Source organism: Kryptolebias marmoratus, linkage group LG21 (assembly GCF_001649575.2).
Source record: "Kryptolebias marmoratus isolate JLee-2015 linkage group LG21, ASM164957v2, whole genome shotgun sequence".
NCBI classification, from domain to species: domain Eukaryota; kingdom Metazoa; phylum Chordata; class Actinopteri; order Cyprinodontiformes; family Rivulidae; genus Kryptolebias; species Kryptolebias marmoratus.
This window is the reverse complement of record NC_051450.1, coordinates 22791597-22802017: the sequence shown is the minus strand read 5'-3', so window position 1 is coordinate 22802017 and position 10421 is coordinate 22791597. Positions and strand designations below refer to the sequence as shown.

The following is a 10421-nucleotide window of genomic DNA, read 5'->3' as shown; positions in this document are numbered from 1 at the left end:
TTGTGTTTGTCTCCTTGAGAAAATCAAAGTTGACTTGATTCACATCTGGAACCAAAGGGAGGTTCAAGTTCACTTTGTTTCATTTAGAGACAATTCCCAACAAAAGTCATCTCAGGACACTGTCCTAATCAATCCAGTTACAATTCAGTCCATTCCAGTCAGATTCAGTCAAACAGCTCTTAGAAAACACCAGTTAGCAACAACCTTGTGAAGGAAACAAATGGTTTCTTTCAGATCTTTCCTTTGACTCAACCTTCCATCCTGAGCAGCATGATGGCAACAGTGGGAAGAAACGACTCCCTTGGAACAGGAAGAAACCTCCAGCAGAGCCTGACGGGTGAAAGCTCCGCCTCCCGTTCTACTTTTAGAAACTCTAGGAACCACAAGTAAACCTGCAGGCTGAGAGCCGAGTGCTCTGTTAGCAAAATATGGAGCAAGAAGATCTTTAATGGAAGATGGAGTCCATCGTTCTACAGAGAGGAAGATTATTCACAAGTGGAAAACATTTAAGACAGCTGCTAATCTTCTCAGGAGTGGCAGCAAATTCACCCCGAAGGTCAGACCGTGCAACGCTGAGAGGACTACAGGCCTCAGTTAGCAGGTTAAAGGTCATGGCTTGTTTGGAAGAGCTGCAGCTGAAAGCCTCTTCTCTCTGAAAACAACACGGCAGCTCGACTTCGGTTTGGAAGGTTTCATCTGCAGGAAGATGCTGGTGGAGATTCTGTCCTCCAGGACATGACAAATTCTAAAACAGTTCAAAAACCAAAACAACTGGACTTCTGTTCTGTAGCTGAAGACGTCTCACTTCCCATCCGGGGAGCTTCTCATGCAGGTTAAAGCTCTGAACTCCACACTCTTCAGTTCTGAACTGAGAAAGCTCCCTGGAGGAGAAGCTAAATGTCTTCAGCTGAAGAACAGAAGTTCATGTTCTGGGTTTTATTTTGGGGGGATTTGAAGGAAACACAAGACTTCTAAATGTATCTTTATAAATAAATGAACAGCAATAAAATCAATCAAATGATCTTTTTATTCTCATAAATGCAGTTACATTTTTCTACAAGGAAGTACAGTTCATCTGTTTAGATCAAAGATTTATTTTTATAAGTTGTTAAAAACACACAAAGACAAACTAATTTGGCTGCAAACACAAGTATATTTGTGATCCAAACATTATTTTACTAAGTAACTGAAGTGAAAACTAATTAATTAATTCAGTTATCTGCCTGTAGACTCTGTGATGTTTGGATGAAGGAAACTGGTTCAGATGTGAGAAGAATCAGAGATCAGAACTGAATTTAAAGATATTTATAATAACATTTAAGTAAGTGAAAAATTCTCCAAAGCTCAGACTGCATTCAGGCTTGACAGATGGTGATGCTTTGCAAACGTTATTAACATTATATTATTTTGAATAATTTGTGTATTTGTTGCATCAAATGTCTGCCACCAGAGACCCCTGAACTACAGGGTGAACACGCTGCTGAGAGAAAATCCTGATTTGAGTCCATCAGCTGACAAACCCTCCCACTGACATACAGAAAACACCTGTGTTGTTATTTCACTTCTATTTACAGAAACATTTGATTAGAAAAACAAGTTTGTTTCAAAGTTCACATCTGTACAATGACTCTGTTCCTAATAATGACAGAGTTTCTCAGGTTTCTCTCATCTCTGGATTCAGATATTATCTTCATTGAGACCAAGATGATGAGGATCACAGCAGGTTGAAAACTATCAGGAAGGACCCCCTCCTGAAGTGCTGATGAGCCACCTGTTTTTATTCTGATTCAACAACCAGCGATGAGCCGTGGTGACTTGTGGTCTACATCATGTTCAGAGGAAGATGGGTGGAGATAGCTGTATGGAGAAAGAGAGAGTCAGAAAGGTAATAAATTCCTGTCTGCAGCCTCTTCCCATCAGCTGTCAGTTGGTGATGCAGCATCATTCAGGAAAAGCAGCAGCAGGGACTTAAGCGGCATCTAAACTCTGTGAGAAGTGAAGTATAATGCTCTCTTTGATGTAGCAGAGAGACGTTCCTTTCCACAAAGCCATTTTTTATTTCAAGAGAAACTCTATTGCTGTTCTCCAGAAAGCCACTCTCCCATGCAGCTCACATCATGCACGTGCAGGTTGCTTTGTGTAGTTACAACACTATGACAATCACTGAGATGGCAGTTTTTCAGTTGGTGGAGGGGGAGAAGAACATATTTGTTCAGGATGTTGGGTGTTGTTTTAACATCTGTCAAGTCTTGTCATCTTTTCAGCAGCACCCACACACAGCATGCTGGCCTCTGCCCATGAATAACATGGTAAAAATATACTTTGAAAAAAAAAAAACTACTTTTTTCTTATGAAAGGCTAAACAAACCAAAATATTGCTGTTAATTTATGACTGTGTAACTTTACAAACGGCACCCCATATCGGTTGTGTTCAGAGCAGCTTCACTGAAGAGAAGCTGCAGGGTTATAGCAAACTGGATCTTTGATTCTAACTGGGTTTAGTCCAGTACTGCTGACAGCAGCCTGGACTCACTCAGACCATCTACTGACCTCACAGTTTGTGGTCTGGATTCTCCACAAGATCCAACAGCTGCTGATCATCTGGATTCTGCAAGTCTTTCAGGCTGTTGTTACTTATGTTCAGGTCTTTCAGATGGGAGGAGTTGGACTTCAGAAATGAGATCAGAGAAGTACAAGTCAACTCTGACAAACTGCAGCCCCGCAATCTGAATAAAGAATAATAAAAAAAAGAAAATTATTCCAAACTCATATCCTAACCACTAAACATTTTGGGAAAATCTTGATTTCAACAATAAACACAAATTCAAGCAGTTGGCACAAATCTTTTATGATCTTTAATTTTCCTTAAAAAACTGCAATCTGTTAGCATAACCAAGACTCTTACAACCCTCAGCAGAGAGGGGAGTGAGATTAACCTGCATGTGAGTTTAGCTGCATAAACATAAGTTTGGAACTCCAACTCTCCAGTTTTAAACTAATAAAGCTCCAAGGATGGGAAACAAAATGTCTTCAACTACAGAAGAAATGTCCAGTAGTTTTGTTTTTACCCTTTTAGGATTTTCTTTTCAAATTAAAAGCTCTTTAATTCAGTCTCTTTTAAAATTTTACCTCAGCACAGTTGTTATTACTAATATTCTTAAAGTAATATTTAGGTTTTGCATTACGATATTTTAATAACGGCAGTAGTTACATTAACTTCCTGGTAGATTATGAAGTTAAAGATATGTTGCATGTTTACACTTCAGTCTGTTCTTTTCTCTGTATAGTTGTGTTCTACTGTGATCTTTCTCATCTTTTAGTGCATTTTGTCTGTTATGTCTTTGTTAGTCATGTTAGAAAACAAAAATAATAAAAATAAGATTCTAAAGGTAATTTGTTATTGTATTTGTGTTTTTACAACCATGCCAGCCTTTTTCTGATTTGAAATGATAAAATTAAACATCAGTGAACTGACCTCAGAGTCTGCAGTTTACAGTCTGAACTCTGCAGAAAAACTGTGAGCTCCTTTATTCCCACATCCTTCAGGGTGTTCCAGCTCAGGTCCAGTTCTGTCAGAAAGGAGGGGTTTGATGTCAGAGCTGAGGCCAGATAACCACAGCTGCTCTCCGAGAACCTGCAGGACTCCAATCTTTAAAAAGAGAGAAAATAATAATTCAGTATGAAGATTTGTGAATTTGTGCTGCAGTTGAAACCCATAATAGCTGTCCAAATATGCAAATTTTCAATGTTTTGATTTGAATATTTAAGCTTCTAACATAATTTCTACATCATTGAATAACTGTTTTGGGGTTAATGTAACTAACACTCATCAGGGTTTTTGTAAAAATTGTAATTGTTGGCAACAAAACCAGGCTCTGCTGATTTCCCTTGTTTATTGCAATTTGTGCCGTGGACCTTTGGTAGTGCATGATGCATGTTTAGTGATTATTTTTATCATAGATAAAACATATACAAAAAATTATTATCAAAAACACTGAAAAATCAAGTTTTTTTATGTCTAATATAGCTTTAATTTTTATCCATCATTTTAAAACTGGTCCTACATATAATAAGAAGGACATCTAAGAAGATACGATTGAATCTACACTTTGCAAATCATTAATTGGTCAGTGAAAGGACTTGGTATAAAAAGAGGCAGAATCTGAAGTAAGGATGGGCAGAGGTTCAGCAGGCTGAGAGAAACTGGGTCTAAAAGCAGTGGAACAATTTCAGAATAATGTTCCTCAACAGATGATTGTGAAGACTTTGAATCTCTCATCATCTCCAGTTCATAAAATCATCAACAGATTTGAAGAATCTGTAGAAACCTCTGAGGTCAAAGGTCAAGGCTGGATGTTGGTGATCTGGTTCTGGTTCTGTTCTGCTCAGGAACACTTCCACAGATCATCGTCTGTAAACACAGTTCACCGTGCCGTCCACAGATGCTGCTTAAAGCTCTATCAGGCAAAGAAAAAGCCAGATGTGTCTTCTCTGGACCAAAGCTCATTTCAAATGGACTGAGGCATAGAGGAGAACTGTTCTGAGGTCAGACGGGTCCAAACCATCCAGCCTGCCTCTCTGATTGTATGGGGGTGCATTAGTGCCTCTGGAAAGGATCTCCAGGTTTTAGAACAGCATCTGCTCCCATCCAGGACTATTGAACATCTAGAATCCTCTACAGACAGAATGGGACAACATTCAGCAGCTGCTCTCCTCAGGTCCAGAAGTTTACAGACTGATGGGAGAGGAAGAGGCGATGCTGCACAAAGGGAAACATCTGGAACATCTGTAAAGAGACGAGTTGCTGCCAGCAGATTCTAAATTACCTTTTTTTAAATTTTTTTCCAAAAAATGGTTTCAATATTTGAAATGTTTACTATGTTCCATTGTGAATAAAATAGGGGTTTATGAGATTTGAAGGTCATTGCATTCTGGTTTTCGTTGTCCATTTTATTGAAATTTTACATAGTGCCCAAACTTTTCAGAATTGGAGTTGTAAATTGAATTTAAAGTAAAAGTTATAAATTTTGTATTTGAATATTCAATAACATCCTAACCCTTTTCTGATCTGAAATGATAAAATTTAAATATCCGCAGCAGTAATCAGTGAACTGACCTCAGTGTCTCCAACCTACAGAGTGGACTCTGCAGAAAGACACAAAGAAACTTTAGACCCAAATCCCCCAGTTTGTTCCTGCTCAGGTCCAGAAGTCTCAGATCGAAGGGGTTTGAATTCAGAGCTGAGGCCAGAGAATCACAGCTGCTCTCTGACAACTTGCAGGACTGAAGTCTAAAGAAAGACATAAAAACAGAATTAAAACAAGCTAAAAACTCAAAGTCAGCTGCACTGTTATCTGTTTATGTTTAGGCTTTGCTCTGTCTGGAAGATTTATATCAAAGTTAACATTTATCTCAAAACTGGACTTCCTATCAAACGTGAAGTGATAAAGATTGACAGGCCATTTAAAACTTTAAAACTAAGGAGTAAAATCTAAAAAAAAAACAGTCCAGAAATACACAGGAAGCCTGTGGGGAAAAGCAAAAACCAGAGTAATGTGTTAAAGCTTTTTGGTACCAGTTCTCAATTTCTTCCCAATGAAAGTAACAACTGAATCAGACCAATACATAGAGCATTACAATAATCCTGTTCAGAGTTGATAAAAACCCTAACCCTAACTTGTGTTCAGTACCTGTGGTGTGCATCAAAAAGAACAAGAACCAGGGGCTCACAGGCGCCCTTATCAGTGAGGCAGAGGTACTGCCTGCCTCACTGATGTCTTTTTCAATGTAGCTCCATGTCAGATCAACAAAATGAAATATGTAACAGAGGCTAAGCCCGGTGGTAGGTGGCCGTTCACCAGCCATTCGCCGGCCGATTGCTTGCTGACCGTGATTTAGTAAAAAAAAATGATTAAAGTTGACAGAAAAGTTGAAAATATGGCTATTTATTATGTGATATTGTAAGATATTTGTGCCAAATATTTACACAACTACAATTTTACAAAAAGGAACTTTTGAAATACTTTTTTAAAACAAAAATACAATTAAAATAAATACAAATTGATTGCACCTAATTTAAATCCTAATTTAATAGTAATAATAAACAAGCGGAGCTTAGCCTGGCGGCCCGCCAGGCTTATATAATGCTGGAGGAAACCCTGTGTAAGAAATATGAATTAGCTCTTCAGTGGAAAACATACACTGTTTTCTACAAATATTACTTTGGTGACATACAGTGAAAACATAAAAGGCATGTTCATGTGAGTGCGCTCAGACTGATTTGTTGTTTTGTGCACTGAGAGGAGAAAGGTCTTGCAGAGCCGACTTCTGCTTTAATAGGAAATAAGTGAATTAAGTGATTTTGATTATAAAAATGAATAAATAAATGGAATCATATAGAAATTATATCTGTAACATACAAAATATTAAATAAGCTATTTGCTGAATAATTATTATTATTTGTAAGTGTCACTAAAATGATTCATGTGTTGGAATTTTTTTTTTTTTCTTTTGTTTCCAACAGTTAAAATTTTTAGATTTTAATTTGTTGTGGCTCATGGTGTGAAAATGTTTTACCTTTTGTATAAGATTCAGTTATTTTGCCACAGTTTTTTTTTGTTGAATTGCTTATTGTTGAATTTGTGTGTGAACATAAGAGGCTGCGGGACCTGCGTACGCATAGAACGTTAAGCCTTGAATCGAGCAATCTGCAGCAGCCTGGTCAATTCGTTATCTGTAAAAGTATTTGGTAATTATTGTGCTGAATTATTGTGTAAATTTGTAATCTATGGTATTCTAATTATTTTATATGTTTAGAGTGCACAAGACTATGAGAATATTCACCTAGGGCCTCCGAAGTGGCAGGCGGCCATGAGGTAACCTTTTGATAAAGTATATGTGTAACTCGATACAGTGCCTAAAGCCTTTGTGTGTTTAGTTGTGTAGTTTTCACAACGTTAAATAAACCAAGGCAAAGCGCCAGTCTTGAATAAGCCATGCCTGTGTTGTCATTTCAGAGTTACATTATTTTCTTTTTTTCAAAATGTCCATCCCTGACTGCATGTCTATAATAGACTTGTTGTCATGATTTTAGATTTTGAGTTATTTTTCTATATTTTTTTTTTCATACTTGTGATCCTTGTGTTTTCATGTTGGTGTATGTTTTTGTTTAGTTTTGGTTTAGATTTAGTTTTGCTCCTTGGTTCTTTGTGTTCTGGATTAGTGTATTGTTCCTTGGGTTCCCTATGCAAATATTCACCTGACCTCAGCTCAGTAATTCTCTGGTCTGCCTGCCACACCCACCTCACCTGTTCCCTCATCATCTCCCAACTGTAACTCATTTTCCACTCACCCACAGTTCCTTAAAAATGGTCTCTTGTCATTCACTAGCTGCTGGTTCATTACATTTGGTTGTTTCTGGTTGATGATGATGTTGTCTAGTTACGGCTTTGTCTGTTCATGTCATGTTCATCTCCCTCCTCCTCGTGTTTCAGTGTAAGTTTGTTTTTGGTCGCTGCCTCGTCAGCCTTTTGCTTTCCTTTTTGTAAACAAATCAGTTTTTGTTCAACTCAAGATGAGTCTGCATCCTAGGTTCATTTGCAAAAACTGCACTTTTAACCCTCTAAAAATAAGCTGCAATAGCAAAATTTTTGTGAGTTTGTGCTGCAGTATAATTTTCATCCACCTTTTAAAACTTTGCTGATCAAAAACATATTGCATATGATCAAAGAAACACCTAAGAAAATACAATCTAACTATACTTTTATCTAAATCTAATTTCTATGAACAGTTCTTATATATGTGTAACAAAAATGTAGTGGCGGAGAGGGGAAAACATCAAGAAAAATGAACTGTTGTTCAAAGATTTGGTTTGTCACACTTTTTCTTAAGTGAAGTATCTTTTTTGCGTACTGTCACAGAAGCTAATTAAAAAGTCCCGACAGTTCTAACCTGAGAATCTTGAGTTTACAGTCTGAACATTTCAGGAAATCACACAGAAACTTCAGACTTAAGTCATGCAGGTTGTTGCCACTCAGGTCCAGTTCTTTCAGATAGGAGGGGTTGGACTTCAGAGCTGATAGCACTAACATACAGCTGTTGTTCGACAAATTGCAGATTCGCAATCTGAAAATACAATAAAACAGAGATAAAACTCTGTCTTGTGTTTTCCATGTGAATACAGAGGATTACTTAGTTATTATCATTCTGGGTCATCATTTTTCAGCCTTCTACAGAAGTAACTTACAAAATCCAGTTAAAACTCATCTACAGTTTATGACAAATAGGAAAACCCTCTTTACCCACTAAGACTTCACATATCATAAAACAAACAACAAATTTTGAACATTAAACATAATGCATTCAAATGAATAATGCGGACTTGGTTCAAATTTATCTGTAAAAGACTATCTTGTCAAAGACTTAAAAACAAAAAACCTTAAAGAAATAATTATCAATTTACTCTGTTATTACAATGACCAATCTTTAACTGAAGATAACTTGTTGGATTAATCATTGATTTGTTTTGAATAGATGGAGAGACAACTACAAATTTTTTTAGTTAATGAACTGACCTTAGACTTTCCAGTCTACAGTTTGGACTCTTCAGTCCAGAACACAGATGCTTCACTCCTGAATGCTCCAATTTCTTTTGGTCCAGGGTGAGCTCTGTTAGATGGGAGGGGTTGGACTTCAAAGCTGAGGCCACAATTTCACAATGAGCGTCTGAGAGCTGACAAGAGGCGAACCTGTAATTATACAATATATAAACTCAGTGGGGGGGACAGCAATCTGTATAATAAGCGAAAACAATGCAGACAATGAAAAACTTCAGTAAGGTAATAAACTGCTCTTCACATCTGGGGTTTATCTTATCACATTTTACTGCCTGTCTTGACGCAATAAGTCTCTTGTACCTGAACCTAAACCATCAGTAAATTTCTGATCACTTCTGATCCCCGGTCAGTTCATTTACTGGGCTGGATAGGGGCTTTTGATTTGAATTGTACATTTATTTACAGAGTAAAATTATTGAAAGGGAAATTAAACTACCTAAAATTACGTGAGAAAAATCATCCTTATAAAAGTTTTATTCTGGACACAGCTAATCACTGATGGTTGACAGATTTGTTCAGTCGATTAACCCTAATAAAAATGTTCTAACAAGTCAAGACAGTATCTTGAGGAGATGCAAGGACAACTTTGAGGAACTGATGAATGAAGAAAATGACAAAGAGAAAAAGACTGATGGATGAAAGGTAGTGAATCTGGAAGAACAGAGGATTAGTCAGGAAGAAGGGAGGGCAATTACAAAAACAATGGTGGAAAAGAGGTGGGATGATGGTAGGGAGTCCTGCTATGATCATTTGGAAATGGTGGCTTGAACAGAAAGACAAGAGGAGAAGCTGGAAGTGGTAGAAATAAAGACGTTCAATTACTGGGAGGAATCAAAATGGACAGGATTAGAAATAAGTCCATCAGTAGGACAGCTCAAGTTTTGAAACAAAGTTAGAGAGACAAGAATGATATGGTTTGGAAACATGCAGAGGAGGGACCATGTACATGTTGGACAAAAGATGTTGTGGTTGTGTGAGCTTTGGGACTCTAGGCTGGGTGTGTTAGTAGCCCAAAACCTGCAACATATGTTGAATATAATTCTTCAAGAGACAAAGAAAAGAGGAAGAGCACAAAGAAGGTCATGGATATAGTTTAGAACAGGGGTAGGCAATTCTGGTCCTCAAGTGCTACTATCCTACATGTTTTACTGCTTTCCCTGCTCCAACACACCTGATTTAGTGGTTAAATGATCTCTTCATGTTCTGCAGAAGCCTGTTAACCACCCACTGATTTAAATCAGGTATATTGGAGCAGAGAAACAAGTAAAATATGCAGGATAGTGGCCCCGAGGACCAGGGTTGCCTACCCCTGGTTCAGAAGGACTTGCATCGGACTGGTAGGACAGTGGAGGATTCTGGATTACAGGGAAATGGAGGTAGGCAGTCAAAAGGAGAAGAATAAACTACCAAGAGATTATTAGATGTGTATTAAGAAAATATGCTGCTATTGTACCATGACAACATTAATCAACTTATCTGAACTCACCTAAACGTCCTGCAGTTCCTCACAGCTGGAATTAGTCTCAGTCGTCCCTCTCTTGATGTGTTGTACTTCTCCAGGTCCAACTCATCCAGAACCTCCTCTGACATCTGCAGCATGTAGGCCAGAGCTGAACACTGGATCTCAGAGAGGTTCTTCTCTGATCTGTTCTCTGACTTCAGGAACTCTTGGATCTCCTGATAAACTGAGAGTTTCTTCTCTGATCTGTTCTCTGACTTCAGGAACTCTTGGATCTCCTGATAAACTGAGAGGTCCTTCATCTCCATCAGACACTGGAAGATGTTGATGCTTCTGTCTGGAGAGAT

The 10421-nt window shown here is 37.8% G+C and overlaps 1 protein-coding gene across 1 annotated transcript in view; it reads right to left on the bottom strand.

Moving 5' to 3' along the window:
• Positions 1-1006: 1006 nt before the first annotated feature.
• LOC108251231 (NACHT, LRR and PYD domains-containing protein 3) overlaps positions 1007-10421 on the bottom strand; it is a 23082-nt gene continuing 13667 nt past the window's right edge. The window contains exons 9-15 of the mRNA XM_037973337.1: positions 10102-10415; positions 8574-8747; positions 7951-8124; positions 5117-5290; positions 3476-3649; positions 2551-2726; positions 1007-1857 (exon numbers count right to left, since the gene is read on the bottom strand). Coding sequence (XP_037829265.1) covers positions 2552-2726; positions 3476-3649; positions 5117-5290; positions 7951-8124; positions 8574-8747; positions 10102-10415 — 1185 coding nt within the window. The 3' untranslated portion in view covers positions 1007-1857; position 2551. The remainder of the gene's footprint in view (positions 1858-2550; positions 2727-3475; positions 3650-5116; positions 5291-7950; positions 8125-8573; positions 8748-10101; positions 10416-10421) is intronic.